At 46.7% G+C, this 22,185-nt stretch overlaps 1 protein-coding gene across 1 annotated transcript in view; it reads right to left on the bottom strand.

Annotated features, from left to right (window-relative positions):
• Positions 1-7,652: 7,652 nt before the first annotated feature.
• Positions 7,653-22,185, bottom strand: part of LOC115193064 (inositol hexakisphosphate and diphosphoinositol-pentakisphosphate kinase 1) — a 62,178-nt gene continuing 47,645 nt past the window's right edge. The window contains exons 25-29 of the mRNA XM_029752048.1: positions 21,365-21,464; positions 18,088-18,150; positions 10,114-10,251; positions 9,467-9,586; positions 7,653-7,882 (exon numbers count right to left, since the gene is read on the bottom strand). Coding sequence (XP_029607908.1) covers positions 7,806-7,882; positions 9,467-9,586; positions 10,114-10,251; positions 18,088-18,150; positions 21,365-21,464 — 498 coding nt within the window. The 3' untranslated portion in view covers positions 7,653-7,805. The remainder of the gene's footprint in view (positions 7,883-9,466; positions 9,587-10,113; positions 10,252-18,087; positions 18,151-21,364; positions 21,465-22,185) is intronic.

Below are 22,185 nucleotides of genomic sequence, written 5' to 3'. Positions count from 1 at the left end.
AACGCGTTGGCGCCGGAGCCGAGGAATGAGTCATCATTATTGTTCACAGATAGGGAGGGAGCGGGGAAGAGAGGTTGGGTGAAAGGAGAGAGAAAGCGAAGGAGAGGGACACAGAAAGGTGTCCCATCCCAGAGCAGTGACTCAGCTGTCAGGCAGCACCCTCTCTTTCTTTATAGATCAAAAACACATCCCAGCCTGTAGACCTTAAGCAGAGAGACCAGTAACAAAATTCCCTGTCTGGACTGGTCAACTAGATGGGACCAATCTCACACATTCACAGAGATACACAGTGTATAAAACATTAAGAACACCTTCATAATATTGAGTTGCCCCTCCTCCCCTGTTGTCCTCAGAACAGCCTCAATTCATCAGGTCATGGACTCTACAAGGTGTCTAAAGTGTTCCACAGGGATGCTGGCCCATGTTGACTCCAATGCTTCCCACAGTTGTGTCAAGTTTGCTGAATGTCCTTTGGGTTGTGGACCATTCTTAATACACACGGGAAACTGTTGAGCGTGATAAAGCCAGCAGCGTTGCAGTTCTTGACACAAGCCAGTCCCCCTGGCACCTACTACCATACCCCGTTCAAAGACACTTAAATATTTTGTCTTACCCATTCACCTTCTGAATGTATATTGATGTCCTAGAGAGATTTACAGTTATCAAAACGTCTCCCCAGGGTTAGCCTACACGAAACACAGCCCTTATTTTAAGTGTTTCTAAAATCCCCTATGGGAAAATAAAATGGTGGAAAAACTATTGGAACAATTTCCTCTTTTAACCGCTAGGTTTTATGGGTATTATGACTCATACTGTGGTACTCAATATATAAAAAGTAGGGGACTGAGCCTCATGGATGCATCATTTCTGTTTCAGAATGAGAGGTGGTTTAGCTCTGCTGGTGTTGCTGTTGTGTCCGCCTGGGGGAATGGAGAGATCAGACAGAACGACATCACTCAACACGGTCACTACACTGACCACGGACACTGTTCTGTCCGCCTGGGGGAATGGAGAGATCAGACAGAACGACATCACTCAACACGGTCACTACACTGACCACGGACACTGTTCTGTCCGCCTGGGGGAATGGAGAGATCAGACAGAACGACATCACTCAACACGGTCACTACACTGACCACGGACACTGTTCTGTCCGCCTGGGGGAATGGAGAGATCAGACAGAACGACATCACTCAACACGGTCACTACACTGACCACGGACACTGTTCTGTCCGCCTGGGGGAATGGAGAGATCAGACAGAACGACATCACTCAACACGGTCACTACACTGACCACGGACACTGTTCTGTCCGCCTGGGGGAATGGAGAGATCAGACAGAACGACATCACTCAACACGGTCACTACACTGACCACGGACACTGTTCTGTCCGCCTGGGGGAATGGAGAGATCAGACAGAACGACATCACTCAACACGGTCACTACACTGACCACGGACACTGTTCTGTCCGCCTGGGGGAATGGAGAGATCAGACAGAACGACATCACTCAACACGGTCACTACACTGACCACGGACACTGTTCTGTCCGCCTGGGGGAATGGAGAGATCAGACAGAACGACATCACTCAACACGGTCACTACACTGACCACGGACACTGTTCTGTCCGCCTGGGGGAATGGAGAGATCAGACAGAACGACATCACTCAACACGGTCACTACACTGACCACGGACACTGTTCTGTCCGCCTGGGGGAATGGAGAGATCAGACAGAACGACATCACTCAACACGGTCACTACACTGACCACGGACACTGTTCTGTCCGCCTGGGGGAATGGAGAGATCAGACAGAACGACATCACTCAACACGGTCACTACACTGACCACGGACACTGTTCTGTCCGCCTGGGGGAATGGAGAGGTCAGACAGAACGACATCACTCAACACGGTCACTACACTGACCACGGACACTGTTCTGTCCGCCTGGGGGAATGGAGAGATCAGACAGAACGACATCACTCAACACGGTCACTACACTGACCACGGACACTGTTCTGTCCGCCTGGGGGAATGGAGAGGTCAGACAGAACGACATCACTCAACACGGTCACTACACTGACCACGGACACTGTTCTGTCCGCCTGGGGGAATGGAGAGATCAGACAGAACGACATCACTCAACACGGTCACTACACTGACCACGGACACTGTTCTGTCCGCCTGGGGGAATGGAGAGATCAGACAGAACGACATCACTCAACACGGTCACAGGATCGGCGCTACACTGACCACGGACCCTGGTATAAGAACGCTGTGAGACATGGTGGTGGAACAGAGAATGGAGCTGAGGAACACAGAAGGCAAGAGCATAGAGAATGAGATAGGCCTCTAGTTACCAAAAGACTGTTTTAGCATGGGCAGCGCCATTGAGGGCATCCACCATGATTCCGCCATTTTCAACTAGTCATAGTAGGAATTCCTATGGGTTGTAGCCTCAGTGGCGCTGCTCATGATGTCACAGACGCTCTAATGAGTCCCCTATCTCTATTGGCCTGAGGAACAGCCAATGAGAGCCAGATGGACTGGAGAGAATTCAAACAGACCATAGGTAGCATTCTTTGCTACTTTTAGGTAGTTGCGATGGGACCCTACAATAACAATACTAAATCTGGTCTACACTAAAATGTCACCACTAACATCGGCAACGTCTACAGTCCAGTTACAGGTGGGGGGACTCTAGAGGGAACTAGAGGTTATGAATATGTATAGAATGCAGTGACTCTAGAGCTAGAGGTTATGAATATGTAGACATTGCAGTGACTCTAGAGCTAGAGGTTATGAATATGTAGACATTGCAGTGACTCTAGAGCTAGAGGTTATGAATATGCAGACATTGCAGTGACTCTAGAGCTAGAGGTTATGAATATGTAGACATTGCAGTGACTCTAGAGCTAGAGGTTATGAATATGTAGACATTGCAGTGACTCTAGAGCTAGAGGTTATGAATATGTAGACATTGCAGTGACTCCAGAGCTGGAGGAGGGGTTGTGTCCTACATGGTATTTATAGGCTTCAAGATCGTTGGTGATCACAATAAATATACCAACTTCAGTGGCTTCCTGCTCTTCCCTATCTCAGGAGAACTAACAAATTAAATGATTGTAGCCTTCGGGATCGTTGGTGATCATGATAAACATAGCAACTTCAGTGGCTTCTGTCTTTCTCTTGATTCTGTAAATGTTGCATTAAATCTCTGTGTGGGCATTCCTGAATCGCACAATTAAGGCTTGGTAGAGGCCCAATGCAGATGTTTTTATAGCAATACCAAATAATTTCTGGGTAACAGTTAAGTACCTTACTGTAATAGATCTCCATTCAAATTGGCCAAAAAAAATGCATTTTAGCAAAGCAAGAATTTTGCTAGGACTGTATGGGGGTGATTGATGTGAGTGGGAAAACTGAAAACTAGCTGTTATTGGCAGAGAGGTTTGGACTCTTCTTATTGGTCTATTAACTAATTTACGCCTTTGTGATGTCACCAGGCAGGCCAAGACTCAATCCCACAGTATGTCCAACCTGGCCTCACAACCGCAGACCACTTGTATGGCATTGTGTGGATGAGCGGTTTGCTGATGTCAACATTGTGAAGAGTGCCCCATGGTGGCGGTGGATTTATGGTACGGGCAGGCATACACTACGGACAACGAAAACAATAGCATTTTATTGATGGCAATTTGAATGCAGAGATACCATGAGATCCAAAAGGCCCATTGTTGTGCCATTCATCTGCTGCAATCACCTCATGTTTCAGCACGATAATGCACTGCCCCATGTCGCAAGGATCTGTACACAATTCCTAAAGGCTGAAAATGCCCCAGTTCTGCCATGGCCTGCATACTCACCGGATCCATTTCCCGCCAATATCCAGCAACTTCGCACAGCCATTGAAGAGGAGTGGGAAAACATTCCACAATCAACAGTCTGATCAACTCTACGTGAGAGATGTCATGCTGCATGAGGCAAATGGTCACACCAGATACTGACTGGTTTTCTGATCCACACCCCTACTTTCTTTTTTTAAGGCATCTGTGACCAACATATACATATCTGTATTCCCAGTCATGTGAAATCCATAGATTAGGGCTTAATGAATTTATTTCAATAGACTGATTTCCTCATATGAAATGTAACTCAGTAAAATCTTTGAAATTGTTGCATTTATATACACACACAGACAGTATATATTTTTATTTTACCTTTATTTAACCAAGTTGAGAACAAGTTCTCATTTACAATTGCGACCTGGCCATATAAATAAACACAGGCATAACCCGCTTTTTTGACTGCACTGGGCCTTTAACCAATTTACCACATGGTGATGTCACCATGGAAAGCCGAGACTCCGCCCATGAAAACCTGCTGACCAGAAGATCCTGTGTAGATGTGTTTCTTCAACCAGCAATTATCAGGAAATAACACTGACCACACTTCTTCAGTGTTCTTTTCATAAGCTTTAGAACAATATAAAAACAGGGCCGTTAAATATCTCTCCCTTGCCCGAACAGACAAGAACTGTGCAGTTCCACTCACTCCTCTCCATTTAAACTACTAATGCAAGCCAGCTTTGTGATCTGATGTGTGAAGCCACTGTGAGCATATCATCCTCTATAAACAGGGGTATTCAACTCTTACCATATGAGGTCCGGAGCCTGCTGGTTTTCTGTTCTACCTGATAATGACTTGCACTACCTGGTGTCCCAGGTCTAAATCAGTCCCTGATTAGAGGGAACAATGAAATAATGCAATGGAACTGGCTTCGAGGTCCAGAGTTGAGTTTGAGGGCTCTATAATATGATAGTAAACCTTGTTATACCCACAAACACCCGCATGCCCACACACACACACACACACACACACATGTGCACCTACCCACACATGTGCACCCATCAGACTAGTTAAAATGATGGATTTGTAAATGCCTGAGCTTAATGGAGAACCACAACCTCCAGAGATCCGATATGACTTTTAATAAAACGATCTTGGTATCCTATTTTTAATCCGATCTTGGTATCCTATTTTTAATCCGATCTTGGTATCCTATTTTTAATCCGATCTTGGTATCCTATTTTTAATCCGATCTTGGTATCCTATTTTTAATCCGATCTTGGTATCCTATTTTTAAAGTCTAAGGAGAAGATTCAAAACAGAATCAAATGTCTTTGGCTGACATTACATGCAACATTAAGTAAATCACAAATACAGTCCTAAATTTCAGCTACAAAACACTAATCGTTAAATAAATCATTATTATCACGATAAAAACAACGTGAAGTAAAGGTTTGTTGTACAGATCAGCAGTGCTACGGTAGGTCTACATTAGTGCAGTTGAGAGCATCCTTGAGATAGCATATAAGACGACATACAAACTACAAAACAATGACAAGCATGTTCTCTTCATAAACTATTGAAAAGTTTTAGGTTTACAATTCTGAGAATTATGTCAAGAATGTAATGGCACTGTACAAGAACAAAATAAAAATGGTATTATGAAGTTGTATTTGTAACCATATGTTTTTGTTAAAACGATTTAATGTATGCCTCCCATGTAAAAAAAGAATATTTTTTAGCCCTAATTACATATTCAATATAACTTTATTATCCTTTCAGGTGCAACACAGGTGACATAATAATATGTATTACAACATATGATATAGAATCGTTTAAATGAATATTTAAAACGTAACTTTGTCAAGACAGCAGACATGTTTAAACTAGTAGGAGGACTGGATCCAGTACAGACTGAAGCAGCCAAAGAGACAGGAGTGGTTTACCCTTGAAACACTAAAATATATTCAGTAACACTGATTCTCCTTGTAAGGGAGTTGAGGCACGTGTATTGTTTCTATGTTTGGTAGGTAGAAGGAGGTATATGAAATATATTTTACACTTAAAACATAACCAGTATGTGTATAGAATGAGTGGTTATTTTGCGACAAAGTGGTATCAAAATGCTGTGTAGACAATGACAGGAAACAGTATCCCCATTGTATTGTACCCTTTCCCCCCAAATCATGTAAAGTACGGAAACCCAAACAGTATACCAAAACAAAAGGGACAACACCAACAAAACTGGAGAAAGTAGTCCATATTTGATCAACTGGCTCAACTATCTCTGTGTTCCAAAGAATGTGGTCAGCCATGATTCAAAATGCAGAATATTCTGAACCTGCCTCCCTCCTCTGAGAAAGGAGGTACTCATGCAGTGCCACATTGTGTGTGTGCAGTTCCATATAGAATAGGATTTTGATGAAGCATGGAAATACTCAGCTCCTGTTTCTCCCATCATCTCTAATCAGCAGGACAGCAGTCTGAATCCAGGACAGACGGCAGGACAGCAGTCTGAATCCAGGACAGACGGCAGGACAGCAGTCTGAATCCAGGACAGCAGTCTGAATCCAGGACAGCAGTCTGAATCCAGGACAGCAGCCTGAATCCAGGACAGCAGTCTGAATCCAGGACAGACGGCAGGACAGCAGTCTGAATCCAGGACAGCAGTCTGAATCCAGGACAGCAGTCTGAATCCAGGACAGCAGTCTGAATCCAGGACAGACGGCAGGACAGCAGTCTGAATCCAGGACAGCAGCCTGAATCCAGGACAGACGGCAGGACAGCAGTCTGAATCCAGGACAGCAGTCTGAATCCAGGACAGCAGTCTGAATCCAGGACAGCAGTCTGAATCCAGGACAGCAGTCTGAATCCAGGACAGACGGCAGGACAGCAGTCTGAATCTAGGACAGACGGCAGGACAGCAGTCTGAATCCAGGACAGACGGCAGGACAGCAGTCTGAATCCAGGACAGACGGCAGGGATGCATCCAGCCTCAGGCCCGTCTATACACTGCAAAGGTGCCTGGGGAAAGGCTCCCCTCGCTGTTGCTCAACTGGGGCAGTGTTGGTTGGACACACATCCGCCTGATGGGAGGGGCCAGTGGGTTTTGGTTTGTTTTTGTCCACAAAATGAGACTGACGGTCCTTAGGGTCCAGCACTGTATGTGACTGTGATTAGTTTGAGAGCACTCACAGGCAGGTAGAAGTCACAGTGTGGATGGATGAATGCCTGGATGGATGGATGAATGGATGAATGCCTGGATGGATGGGTGAATGGATGAATGCCTGGGTGGGTGGGTGAATGGATGGATGGATGGATGGATGAATGCCTGGATGGATGGGTGGATGGATGGATGAATGCCTGGGTGGATGGATGGATGAATGCCTGGGTGGGTGGGTGGGTGGATGGATGGATGAATGCCTGGGTGGATGGATGAATGGATGAATGCCTGGGTGGGTGGATGAATGGATGAATGCCTGGATGGGTGGATGAATGGATGAATGCCTGGGTGGGTGGGTGAATGGATGAATGCCTGGATGGATGGATGAATGGATGAATGCCTGGATGGATGAATGGATGAATGCCTGGATGGGTGGGTGAATGGATGGATGAATGCCTGGATGGATGAATGCCTGGGTGGATGGATGGATGAATGCCTGGGTGGATGGATGGATGAATGCCTGGGTGGATGGATGGATGAATGCCTGGGTGGATGGATACCTGGGTGGATGGATGGATGGATGCCTGGGTGGATGGATGCCTGGGTGGATGGATGGATGGATGCCTGGGTGGATGGATGCCTGGGTGGATGGGTGGATGGATGGATGCCTGGGTGGGTGGGTGGGTGGATGGATGGATGCCTGGGTGGGTGGATGGATGAATAGGGAGAGGATCCAGGTGTTGTGTTGTCCTCTAGTTTGTCTGTGGGATCCGGTGAGGGGGCTGTGGTCTACTCACTGAAGCTGAAATGTATATCTGAGTTCACTGAGGTGGGGGAGGGGGGCCCTGCACTGAACTAGAGGGGCCACTGCTGTCTGCACGCACGCACACACACAGAAAAAGAGAGACCCACACAAACATGAACATAAACAAGTAATTGAGATGTGATGGGATAATTATTTTGTACATTTATACATGTAAGTCAATTAAGAACAAATTATTATTTACAATGTGTCAAACATTATACAACATATCAAATTTGAAGTGTAATATCAGTCACTCTACCGCTGGGGGTGAAACTCTACCGCTGGGGGCGAAACTCTACCGCTGGGGGCGAAACTCTACCGCTGGGGGCGAAACTCTACCGCTGGGCCCAGCGCTGGGCCCGAAACTCTACCGCTGGGCCCGAAACTCTACCGCTGGGCCCGAAACTCTACCACTGGGCCCGAAACTCTACCGCTGGGCCCAGCGCTGGGGGCGAAACTCTACAGTGAGAAAATAAACAAATGTCAGGGCAAACTCAAATGAGAACAAAGCTGCTATTCATCAGAGGGACACTTCTAACCTCCAGCATGCTTTCTACTCCTCTACGCCCTAATAAACATTACATGGGTTATTAAGACTGAAGAGAGACAGATAAAGCTATGGTTACTGCAAGTTCGATTTTGGGGCGAGAGTGAAAGAGACAAAAAGAGAGAATTAGAGAGAACTAGCGAGAAAGAGCGAGAGAGACCGAAAGGAGAGAGACAGAAAGAGAGAGAGACACAGATAAAGCAGCTCACAGCAGCTGTTGAAACAATCCTAAAAGACTGGTGAAGGGCCAAATTAATCCCCACTGGAGGGGGGGGGGGCACCGACAACAATGGACCCCAGCGGCGAGGCAGAGATGGCTAGATAAAACTAAGGGGGGGGGGGGGGGGTTATTATCTCGAGTCCTATTTTACAGAAGTCTTAAATTGATAGGGCCTCTCTTCTTGGCAAAGAAAGACAAAAACACAGTGCTCTTATTTAGTTAATCTGACAGTTTTAGGCCTTTTATACGTCCTGCTCTGGGAAACCTCTTTCTCTGGTGCTGGTTGGCCTGTTAACCATGTTCATTAGGCAATAATAGGCTCCAAATGGAAGAAAATAAACTGTTCAATAAGACATTCATTTTATTTTAAAACAGTTTCTGTTGCATGCCCCATTGACCATAACCGTGTTGTAGGACAATGGAAATGTGCATTACTACTGTAGTGTTGGGTCCCTAGCCCCTAACATCACTTTCATGTTTGCAGCTCTGAAGGGACAGAGTGGGTGTAATCTCAAACTAACCTACCCATGGGGTTGGGGGACGCTTCCGCCATATGCTCAAACCCATCTAGGTAAGGGCTACGGGTTGTGGTCGGACTGACATGTACCTGAACCTGCGTTGATTGTCAAGCTTTGCATACGCATCTCCTGTAACTCACTATAGCACTGTGAGAAGCAGAGGTGCCAGACTGCCAGGTAGGCCTACTGTAGCTAATTGGTACTCAACAGAACGCAGCATATTACTCTGTGGTACAAGTACAGTATGGTGATGTTAATGCTCAGTATTCAGTTTAGCGTTTAATATTCTCACATTTAAAAGAGCTAGATATGTTTTAAAGAAATATGTATGAAGACTGAAGAACATGGACGTGGCTATACTCACACCATAGTGGGCATTCTGGGGGCCGGACAGGAGTTTCTGAGGACAGGGCTTTCGGTAGGGGGGGGTAGATGTGTGTCTGGCCGTACCCCTGACTCGACGTGTCGAACAAGGCAGAGAGAGCTGGAGGGAAACAATCATGTTCGCTACTAAACATCATAAAAGGTGGATGTGTTATATGCCACTGAGAAAGACAGTGATGACTGACACCAAATATATTAGTTTGTTTGCCTGGTCCCAGATCTGTTTCTCCCATCTTGCCAACACTTATGGTCATTATCAGGCCAATGACCATAGGAGTTGGTACGACAGCACAAACAGATCTTGGATCAGGTCTGTATCGTAGAGGCTAGGTATGTCGCTCCTAGAATGAATGTTGTAGTTTCCTGTAAATGCATCATAATGCTGATTCTAGACATTCTATTCCCCATGTAATGTTAATGGGGGAGCCAACATGGCTGCCATAGAATGTTGTAGTTTCATGTAAATGCATCATAATGCTTATTCTAGACATTCTATTCCCCATGTAATGTTAATGGGGGAGCCAACATGGCTGCTATAGACTGTTGTACTGTCATGTAAATGCATCATAATGCAGAACCTTCAATGGCCCAACTCTCTAAATGCATGGCTCTGACTAAAATGCCTACCTTTCATGGTCTTGGCGTGGGCATCGCTGCTGTGCTCACACACGGCATTGAGGAACTTGTCCACCTGCTTGAGGGACAGCGAGTTGTGCAACGTCTCCAGCGGGTAGATAGAGGGCACCATGGAGCAGCCTTCAAAGCCTGCATGGGAGAGGACACACAAACTCACGGTGGCACCACCCCTCCATCTGAGCTATGAGACGTGGCGATACAGTATTATAGCACGTAGCCCCGCCGCCTTTCAATGTGACATCACTCGACGGAGAAAGACATTGGGCGTCCCTCAGGGGACTCTGCGAGGACCATGCCAAAATTCAGCTGAGTCCTTCACACAAAAGTACCAAACCATAGAGCAGCTCGACCAAGGACAGGCTTTGCGTCTCGAATGGCGTACAGTACACACGTCCTGCCCTGAGGCCTTGTGTTGTGTGACGACAGGCTTTTCACACACCAGCAGGCATGTGCTGCCAATCAATCCTTTGACATACAGTGCAGCCCAAAATAACACCACAATGGAAGTGACAGTACCACACAAAAACAAGGAATGTATGAGGTCAAGCAATGAGTCATCCAGTCATCCATTTCCCAGAATGCATGCTGTCAGCCTTCTCCCGAACTGTCAAAATGTTGTAACCTAAATCCCAACAGCACTTCGATGGTCAGCACAAATGGCTTCCAAGGCCCGCATTTTACAGCATTCCGCCATAATGTTTCTTCCCCAACCAACTGACAGTTTCATTAATCAACGTGTTAATGTCACAAATAACAAGTCAACTTGGTCAGGATGGACTTTTACCAACCCCCAAAAGACTGTTGTTGTGATTAGTGGAGTCTTTGAGTTTGCCGAGTTTCAACCAGAAGCAGATTTCAGCATCATTATTCACCTGGGCAAGACAAGGTCAGAGTACAACAGAGCGTTTTGCCTGCCAAAAATTCTCTGATAACGTCGCTAAAGAATATCAACCCAGACGTCCGTGGAGAAGGCCTGATAAGATCTCTAGCTTTCTGTTGTTTTTCCCTTCCTCGCTCTGCTTGCCTCGCTCTGTCTCCACCCCTTCCTCGCTCTGCTTGCCTCGCTCTGTCTCCACCCCTTCCTCGCTCTGCTTGCCTCGCTCTGTCTCCACCCCTTCCTCGCTCTGCTTGCCTCGCTCTGTCTCCACCCCTTCCTCGCTCTGCTTGCCTCGCTCTGTCTCCACCCCTTCCTCGCTCTGCTTGCCTCGCTCTGCTTGCCTCGCTCTGTCTCCACCCCTTCCTCGCTCTGCTTGCCTCGCTCTGTCTCCACCCCTCCCTCGCTATGTGTTGCAGCCTACCACTCCGTATGGATATTCAATTCAGCTCACACACACCAGATGTAGCAGAAGACACTGATGCTACACTGCCCCCTTAATGTACTACCGTGAAACAGAGTGGAAGAGCAAGAGAGGGAGAGGGACGCAGCGAATTAAGATATGTAATGAAAAAAATAGAGTGGTAGGGAGGAGGGAAATGGAAAAATAAAGTAAGACGAGAGAAAAAAAACAAAAAACATCAGGCTTTGACAATTCAAGTATGCTCAGTCAATTACCTATGGAAATGTAATATTCCTATCAACCTCTTCCAAGTCTACTGAGGGAATAGTGATTTCCTGTCCAGCTACAGAGTTCTGGGCTGATGTCTAGTACTCTCATGTGGGGATGCGTAGGCTTAAAAGGGGGACGCAGAAGCTCCAGATACTCCGCTAAAAATCTGTAGTTTAAGGACAGACTACCGCTTACTCGGCCAATTAAAATGAGGTAAGACAAGATGACCTAGATATTCTTCACAGATCTCAGATCTTAAATGTGGCCAAAATACCAAAACATCATTCATGAGAGCTAAGGGATTTTCAATGGTAGCCAGGAGGGCCTCCAAAAGTGCAGTCTCCACATCACTCCAATCAAGTGTCCATATGTAAAGCAACTATCTCGATAGGCAGAATACCCAACTGGACTGTAAAAGGTCAAACAGGGGGTGCTTATACCTTTCCTGTTTCAAATATATGAAAGTGTGTGTGGTGTGAAATGCAAATGTCTTTTTTTGCATATCGTACTCCCCTGCGACACCCTCGGAGAGCGGGGTCACGGCCCTCGGAGAGCGGGGTCACGGCCCTCGGAGAGCGGGGGTCACGGCCCTCGGAGAGCGGGGGTCACGGCCCTCGGAGAGCGGGGGTCACGGCCCTCGGAGAGCGGGGGTCACGGCCCTCGGAGAGCGGGGTCAATATTGACGGCGACCCTGGACCAATTAGGGTTAAGTGCTTTGCTCAAGGGCAGATCGACATTTTTCCACCTAGCAGGGACTTTTTTTTAAATAATTGCACCATAAAGATCTTGAAGAGAAAGCTGGCAAACATCCTTTTGGATTAAAAGCCTCAGCAGCAAAATGAGTAAGGGATATTGACCCATCAATTGGAGAATGAACACGCCCTTTATAGTTGCCACGGCTGCATTCTCAGGCAGAGACAGACAGAGAGGAGAGAGACAGACAGACATGAAGGGAATAGGCCAACAAACGTCATGTAGACAGTGATAGTGAATTAGATATAAAAAAGTAATGAGGACAGAAGCAACAGAGACAAAACCAGAAGAGGGAAGAGACCGAGAAGAAGAAAGAGAAAGGAGAAGCAATACGACAAGCCTGCATCGGCAGCACCCGGCCCCAGCACTGCATGAACAGGTGGAGGGTAGGACATGGGAGGTCTACGGGGGGTCGACCGTAGAGGAACTCTGGGAGGTCTACGGGGGGCCGACCGTAGAGGAACTCTGGGAGGTCTACGGGGGGGGCGACCGTAGAGGAACTCTGGGAGGTCTACGGGGGGGGCGACCGTAGAGGAACTCTGGGAGGTCTACGGGGGGGGGCGACCGTAGAGGAACTCTGGGAGGTCTACGGGGGGCCGACCGTAGAGGAACTCTGGGAGGTCTACGGGGGGGGCGACCGTAGAGGAACTCTGGGAGGTCTACGGGGGGCCGACCGTAGAGGAACTCTGGGAGGTCTACGGGGGGGGTCGACCGTAGAGGAACTCTGGGAGGTCTACGGGGGGGGTCGACCGTAGAGGAACTCTGGGAGGTCTACGGGGGGGGGCGACCGTAGAGGAACTCTGGGAGGTCTACGGGGGGGGCGACCGTAGAGGAACTCTGGGAGGTCTACGGGGGGGGCGACCGTAGAGGAACTCTGGGAGGTCTACGGGGGGGGCAACCGTAGAGGAACTCTGGGAGGTCTACGGGGGGGGCGACCGTAGAGGAACTCTGGGAGGTCTACGGGGGGGGCGACCGTAGAGGAACTCTGGGAGGTCTACGGGGGGGGCGACCGTAGAGGAACTCTGGGAGGTCTACGGGGGGGGCGACCGTAGAGGAACTCTGGGAGGTCTACGGGGGGGGCGACCGTAGAGGAACTCTGGGAGGTCTACGGGGGGGGGCGACCGTAGAGGAACTCTGGGAGGTCTACGGGGGGGGCGACCGTAGAGGCACTCTGGGAGGTCTACGGGGGGCAGACCGTAGAGGCACTCTGGGAGGTCTACGGGGGGCAGACCGTAGAGGCACTCTGGGAGGTCTACGGGGGGCAGACCGTAGAGGCACTCTGGGAGGTCTACAGGGGGCAGACCGTAGAGGCACTCTGGGAGGTCTACAGGGGGCAGACCGTAGAGGCACTCTGGGAGGTCTACAGGGGGCAGACCGTAGAGGCACTCTGGGAGGTCTACAGGGGGCAGACCGTAGAGGCACTCTGGGAGGTCTACAGGGGGCAGACCGTAGAGGCACTCTGGGAGGTCTACAGGGGGCAGACCGTAGAGGCACTCTGGGAGGTCTACAGGGGGCAGACCGTAGAGGCACTCTGGGAGGTCTACAGGGGGCAGACCGTAGAGGCACTCTGGGAGGTCTACAGGGGGCAGACCGTAGAGGCACTCTGGGAGGTCTACAGGGGGCAGACCGTAGAGGCACTCTGGGAGGTCTACAGGGGGCAGACCGTAGAGGCACTCTGGGAGGTCTACAGGGGGCAGACCGTAGAGGCACTCTGGGAGGTCTACAGGGGGCAGACCGTAGAGGCACTCTGGGAGGTCTACAGGGGGCAGACCGTAGAGGCACTCTGGGAGGTCTACAGGGGGCAGACCGTAGAGGCACTCTGGGAGGTCTACAGGGGGCAGACCGTAGAGGCACTCTGGGAGGTCTACAGGGGGCAGACCGTAGAGGCACTCTGGGAGGTCTACAGGGGGCAGACCGTAGAGGCACTCTGGGAGGTCTACAGGGGGCAGACCGTAGAGGCACTATGGGAGGTCTACAGGGGGCAGACCGTAGAGGCACTCTGGGAGGTCTACAGGGGGCAGACCGTAGAGGCACTCTGGGAGGTCTTGGCTGGACACCAGACAGTTCCGGGAAGAAGGCGCCTGTGGTAATGGCACTGTTGCAGGTGGAGGGCCATGGCCTCCGTCCAGAGAGGAACAAGACAGGAGGGCCCCTTCAGCAGCTGGGCTACATGGAGCTAGTCTAGGGGCTCTGAGGAAGAGTAGTGAAAGGCTGTAGGCGGACCAGCATGTTCACAATATTAAAGAGGCTGTGACTCTCCCATTCAAAAAGAAACAAACTGCAGGTCACAGGCTATCTCCCATCCATTCAATAAGACAGATGGAGAAACATCTAACCACTGTCCAGAGCTACAGTTCTCTCCATCTTTGATGTTCACGGGGTAATACACATTGGAAGCTCAGGCATGTCAGTCAAAATGCCTCTTTGCTGGTCACGATCACCAGTAAGTCACAAGGCTTCTCAACATCAAAAAAAGGACAATGCTTTCTTTCCAGACATAACACTGAACTGCAACTACAAAACAAGGCATCGATGTTTTCATGTAGAATCCAAACAGGGTGTAATCTGGAATTCATAGAATGGTCAAAAACAGAAACAGAGGCGTATGGGTAGTATCTACAGTGCATTCAGAAAGTATTCAGACCTCTTGACTTTTTCCACATTTTACTACGCTACAGCCTTATTCTAAAATCAATCTCTCTCTATACTTTGTGCCATTCATCTTTCCCTCATACCTGACTAGTCTCCTAGTCCCTGCCGCTGAAAAACATCCCCACAGTATAATGCTGCCACCACCATGCTTCACCATAGGGATGGTGCAAGGCTTCCTCCAGACGTGACGCTTGGCATTCAGGCCAAATAGTTCAACCTTGGTTTCATCAGACCAGAAAATCATGTTTCTCACGGTCTGAGAGTCCTTTAGGTGCTGTTTGGAAAACTCCAAGCGGGCTGTCATGTGCATTTTACTGAGGACTGGCTTCCGTCTGGCCACTCTACCATAAAGGCCTGATTGGCGGAGTGCTGCAGAGATTATTGTTCTTCTGGAAGGGTATCCCATCTCCACGGAGGAACTCTGGAGCTCTGTCAGAGTGACCATCGGGTTCTTGGTCACTTCCCTGACCAAGGCCCTTCTCCCCTGATTGCTTAGTTTGGCCGGGCAGCCAGCTCTAGGAAGAGTCTTGGTGGTTCCAAACTTCTTCCATTTAAGAATTATGGAGGCCACTGTGATCTTGGGGAACTTCAATGCTGCAGACATTTTTTGGTACCCTTCCACTGATCTGTGCCTCGAAACAATCCTGTCTCGGAGCTCTATGGACAATTCCTTTGACCTCATGGCTTGGTTTTTGCTCTGACATGCACTGTCAACTGCTGGACCTTATATAGACAGGTGTGTGCCTTTCCAAATCATGTCCAATCTATTGAATTTACCACAGGTGGACTCCAAGTTGTAGGATCAATGGAAACAGGATGCAACTGAGCTCAATTTCAAGTCTCATAGCAAAGGGTCTGAATACTTATGTAAATAAGATATTTCTGAAAACCTGTTTTCACTTTGTCATTATGGGGGTATTGTGTGTAGATTGAGGAGTAAAAAAATATATTTAATCAATTTTAAAATAAGGCTGTAACATAACAAAATGTGGAAAAAGGCAAGGGGTCTAAATACTTTCTGCATGCTCTGTATATCACCCCAGAAAGACAAAACAATTGCACAGACATGGATATCTGCCTCAGACAAGGACTAGCACCTAGTCGATCTCAAACGTTTCCTTTGATCTAATGCATCTTTCATGCCAACACAGTATTGTGACACCTTGACTGCGGATGGCCAACTTCAAAATGGCAAAACAACCATCTGGATAGAGGTCTGAACCAAAGACAAGTTGTTAATGAGCGGATAGAGAAGGTTGGTTACACGGATGAGGAAGTCTTGTTGAGAACTACAGGTCGTATGAATAGAAGGGTTACTGTGCCTTTAATCTGAGCATACCCCTGTTCACACCTCTGGACATGGGCTGCACTGACCGTAGGTTTAGGGCCTAATATAAAACCACTGATCACCTTAGTCATTGCAGTGAGTGGCCAGCAGAAGTTCATCCAAAACTCTGTCAACACAGACGCAGAAACCATGTATCGAATATGGCAATTAGAGGCTGTTTCTAGACTGGGTAGTCCGGTTCTAGTAGCCAGATGACCCAGGCACTTGGATAACATTTAATACTGTTATTTACCTATAATTCGATGCCAAATTCACTCAGTTTAACTGGGTGAGAGCCAGGCCCAGTCTCGGCAGTTTCAATGTGTCCCTCTCCTTCGTCATTCTCCAAGCTACAGGAAAATACCATCAAGTGCAATTCACAAAACATTGACTTGTATCTGTACAGCCCCAACAGTAAAGTCATTGTGTCGGGCAAAAATTCTCAATTCAACCACATTCTTACCACAGCAGCTCAGGTCCTATACATTGTTTGAGAGATACCACAGGACTCAGCCATGCATGAAACTCATCCAACCACTGCCTGGACACCTATAACATAGTCATATATTTCATAGCACTGTGCATAGCAACATGACTCACTTGAGACCAGTAAAACAGACGGAATAAATTAAAATTGGTCAATTTCCTCCTCGATGGGTATTCTTGTGGACACATGTTCACATACAGTACCAGTCAAAAGTTTGGACACAGGTTTTTCTTTGTTTTTACTATTTTCTACATTGTAAAAAAATAGTGAAGACATCAAAAACTATGAAAGAACACGTATGGAATCATGTAGTAACCAAAAAAGTGTTAAACATATCAAAATATATTTTAGATTCTTCAAAAGTAAAGAAAAATAAAGAAAAACCCTTGAATGAGTAGGTGTGTCCAAACTTTTGACTGGTACTGTAAAGCAACACGTATACACTGCAGTATCTCTTCCATTGGACAGTGTTATGTGAATGCCCTGTCTCTCTCGTTTGGTCACCAATTGGTTCAGCCACATTTGAACACCAACCATTCAAATGAAATGACTAGACGCACCGACATGGTTATGAGTGATGGGACAGGTTTCACGTTAAAACTCTTTCATTCTTTACCCATCCTATTAAATTAGTAGGTTTAGCATGAACTCAGTTTTCATTGGGTCAAATTGAAAGATCTCTCAAGAGTTGAACAAGAGATTTGCCAGTTACTTCAGAAATAAAAGGATGTTTTTGAAAAGGCTATTCATTAGCTTTAAACACACGAGTTATGCTAATCAAAGAGTAAACTGGAATGTTGGAGGAGCTAACCGTCTCTCCAGAGAATGGGTTTGAATGAACAAAAAGAGCATGTGATGATATGTGATGATATGTACACAGCCACACAAGGCGATATATTCCACATACATATACCCATCCTGTGGGAAAATGGTGGGTCAGAGAGACGTGTATTAACAGGTGAAAATCAGTGTCAAGGCAGAACACGGATGGTGTTAAGAGTGAGGTTCCAAACCAAACAGATGGTGAAGACAGGAAGTCTTGTGAAGTAGAAAACTCAAGAGAAATTGAGATTCTGGTATAATGACGTCATTATGCAGCCAATATCAAACCAAAATATAGTTGTTTCCCCCAAAAGACATGCAAGATGAAGGGAAACTGAGTGGCGAGGTATACTTAAAATCAATAAAGGCAGACATACCATTAGTCGGATGCCTGGCAAACGACACAGAAAACCTCTTTACTGCCGGCATAGAGAAGAGCTCTGAGGAAATAAGAAGGGTAATGGTGTTACTGAGACCCATAGGTTAACACGCTTGTACCTAGTATCTGTGGGCATACGTACGTACATACATACATACATACATACATACATACATACATACATACATACATACATACATACATACGTGTTTTCCTGACCCCATGTGTGTCTTCAAACTCTATGAAGTAGAGCCCCTCTCTAATGCTGTGTGCATGTCTGTCTCTCTGTCGGTGGTGAGCCATACGCAGCATGGGAAGAGTTAACAGAGGAATGACAGAGAATGTGAAGGGGAAAGGGGGATACCTAGTCAGTTGTACAACTGAATGCATTCAACTGAAACGTGTCTTCCTCGGATGAGTGAATGAACAACTCAGCTGTGATTGTTCTGAATTCAGACAGAGGACTGCCATTATTATTTTGATTTATTTAACCTTTATTTAACTTGGCAAGTCAGTTAAGAACAAATTCTTATTTACAATGACGGCCTACCCAGGGCCAAACCCAGACAACGCTGGGCCAAATTGTGCGCCGCACTATGAGACTCCCAATCATGGCCGGATGTGATACAGCCTGGATTCGAACCAGGGACTGTAGTGACGGCTCTTGCACTGAGCTAGCAGTGCCTTAGACCGCTGTGCCACATTAGGCACGGGTGAAGTGGGCTTTTGAAGAAGTTACCTAAAATGTCCTTTAGCTCGTCTAAAATCTTTCTGGAACACTGACTGACTGTTCAGTCTATTGCCATGCCAAAATGATCTGAAACATACGAAATTAAACGTACGATGAAGGCAAGTGACATTTGAACATCCTGTTATATTGAACATGTGTTATATTAAAATACTGTAATCATCTGGTTTATGGGAGGTGTATCTGTAAACACAATCATTATTGCTTATTCGTCTTTGTAACCTACCAGTGCATTGCGAGAAATAGAGGTTTGCAAAAACACACACTTTAAAACACCGGACACAACACCCCCCCCCCCCCATACACACAAACACAATAGAAAAACATTGCCGTTATTTCAAAACCCCACACTTGTCACACTCTGATACTCTCATACAAGCAAACAATGACGTAACATCTCAAAGCATAATATTAAAGCAACCATTTCATAAAGTGTGACATCACCTGCACAGTGGAAACAGTCCAGTGCCACCCAGTGGACAACATGGGGAACTTCAGTTCGACCCACAGTGGGACAACCTCTCCTCTCCACATGCATAAGGCAGGTCATACAGTATTGTCCTTTATACCAGTGTTTTAACAAACACGGTTTTAACAAATCATGCTCAACATACACTGTATGGACAAACAATTCTTAGCATATAATCACGAATGTGGTCACTGTCATGCTGTTGGGGGGGGATTCACTCAAGCAGAGGATTGCTCTAAAGCAGGCCTGTCAATCGACTAAAACCACATCGAAAACTGTAGAACTGATAATGGACCTAAATTCATAAACAGTTTCTTGACTGTGCCCGGCGTGTCAATAATTACCATGAATAAAAGTTAGGAGAGTCAGGGAGCCTAGAAAATTCCCCCACATTTCTTTGGCATATTTTGACGGCGAGGTAACAACCAATTTTCAGTGTGGTCCTCCTGGAACTGACTGAAGAACGAATGAGTTCGACAGCGCTGCTCTAGAGGCTGACGACAAGAGGCAGGAGAAGAGGAGGGCTCTTCGATGACTTGTCTGATCAAAAAATAACCTCTTGTTCACTAAGGTTGGAAGGGGCGGATCAAAGGAAACAGGATGTAAACATCAGCTCGGGACGCCATTTCAAATCTTGAAGGTAGTCTTACACTATAGTAGGGCCCCTTCAACAAAGAAGAGATTTGGAGGGAGGCGTTCCATCTCGGAAAGAAAAACCGGGGGGGGGGGGGGGGGTTTGCGGTAGTGGGTGCGGACATAGTCCCACAGGTTGGGGGCGCTAGAGGACACCCCCAGGACAGAGGCACTGAAGAGGCCCGAGCACAGGGACCCCGTTGTGGAAGATCCGCAGGGTGGGAGAGAGGAGCGGGATGGGGGTAGGGAGGGAGTGGTTAGTCCTCATTGCATATCATGCAGTTCTTAGTAAGAGCAGATCACTGTTGCCAAGGGAGCTGTGTGTATGTGTGTGTGTGTGAAACTCCTAACACCTGCACCTCTTCCCTGATCAGAGAGGTGGTGAAGCACCTCTAAGGCATTCTGGGAAAGGTGATATAGGAATTTATATGATTTATAATGACTAAAGTATTCCACCCTGAAACGTATGATGAATTAGAATTATAAGACTAATTCTCTAATGTGTGTGCATAGGACAAGTTAAGACTTTACTATTTAGCAATGTAAGTGAGGCATTTAAGGAGAAGAGAAACTGTCGACAGACAACTGTGAACAGGAAGAAGGAAACCGTTGGGCTTGCAGTAGATTATGAAACATATTGAAGCAATGTATTTGTTGGAAAATTCTTGTGAATAGCATTGACAGTGTTAGAGAAGTGGAGGGGCATTTATAAGGGGTACGACCAAATGTGAGGTATAAAAGACTATGTACATTGTATGATTTTCAGAACGTTCTCTGAATACATTTCTGACCTATTGCAGACTGGGACTTTGTCTAATTCTTCATTAACCGGGGATTTACAACCCCTGGAAATTATTCAAAGTTTAAGTGATAGTTGAGTTCACAACATTGGGATGAAAATTCTCGTGACAAAAGGTGACTGACATCAACATCTGGTGGGATCATGGACTCATAGGGCGTCATGGATTTAAGAAATAAGGTATATTTCTAGTATGAACACATTTGGGACAACCTTAGATACACAGTCTAGGCTACTCTGGCCTACACAGTCTAGGCTACTCTGGCCTACACAGTCTAGGCTACTCTGGCCTACACAGTCTAGGCTACTCTGGCCTACACAGTCTAGGCTACTCTGGCCTACACAGTCTAGGCTACTCTGGCCTACACAGTCTAGGCTACTCTGGCCTACACAGTCTAGGCTACTCTGGCCTACACAGTCTAGGCTACTAAGACCTCTGATTTACACGAGAGAGAGAGAGCGAGAGAGAGAGAACACGAGAGAGAGAGATAGAGAGAGAGCGAGAGAACACGAGAGAGAGAGATAGAGAGAGAGCCAACAGATAGTGAGGTAGTGCTGATGTCAGGGGGCAGAAATATGACAGTGGCAGCAGTGGTTGGACAGGGGGACAGAAACCAGATACCCACCTAGGCCAGTCTGTTTAATCTCGGGGGACTGGCGCGAGCATGAGGGGAAGAGGCGGTAAGAGACGCCCTTGGAGGAGATGGGCATGGTCTCGGCGAGGACCTGGTTGGGGACAGGGACACATGGTCAGTGAGAGACAGCGACAGACAAACAGCTGACTGTCAGACAGGCAGTTACATAACCAGGCAGACATACAATCTGGATTCATTTGTAAAAACACAAACATGACTTGACTAATCATCACAAATAAGGACATAGTACACAGACCACATAGTCTACTGAGCCTGAGATTAATAAATCAGTGGTGTAAAAATAATTTAAACTAGTTATGGGTATCTGTACTTTACTATTTATATTTTTGACAAGTTTGACTTCACTACATTCCTAAAGAAAACACTGTACTTTTTACCATACATTTTCCCTGACACCCAAAAGTACTCGTTACATTTTGATGCTTAGCAGGACAGGAAAATGTTCCAATTCACGCACTAAATCAAGAGAACATCCCTGGTCATCCCTACTGCCTCTGATCTGGTGGACTCACTAAACACAAATGCTTCATTTGTAAATTATGTCTGAGTGTTGGAGTTTGTCCCTGGCTATCTGTAAAAATAAAAGTAAACTTGAAAATGTCTTGTTTGCTTAATATAAAGGAATTTGAAATGATTTATATACTTTTACTTTTGATACTTAAGTATATTTCAGCAATTACATTTACTTTTGATACTTAAAGGAAAAATCCACCCAAAACCACTAATTCCTGTAATTTACAGTGTTAAATAACACTAATATTTGAGAACAATGTTTTTGTGAACAAATGCTT

This window comes from Salmo trutta, chromosome 4 (assembly GCF_901001165.1).
Source record: "Salmo trutta chromosome 4, fSalTru1.1, whole genome shotgun sequence".
Classification (NCBI taxonomy): Eukaryota; Metazoa; Chordata; class Actinopteri; order Salmoniformes; family Salmonidae; genus Salmo; species Salmo trutta.
This window is presented reverse-complemented; position numbering and strand designations above follow the sequence as displayed.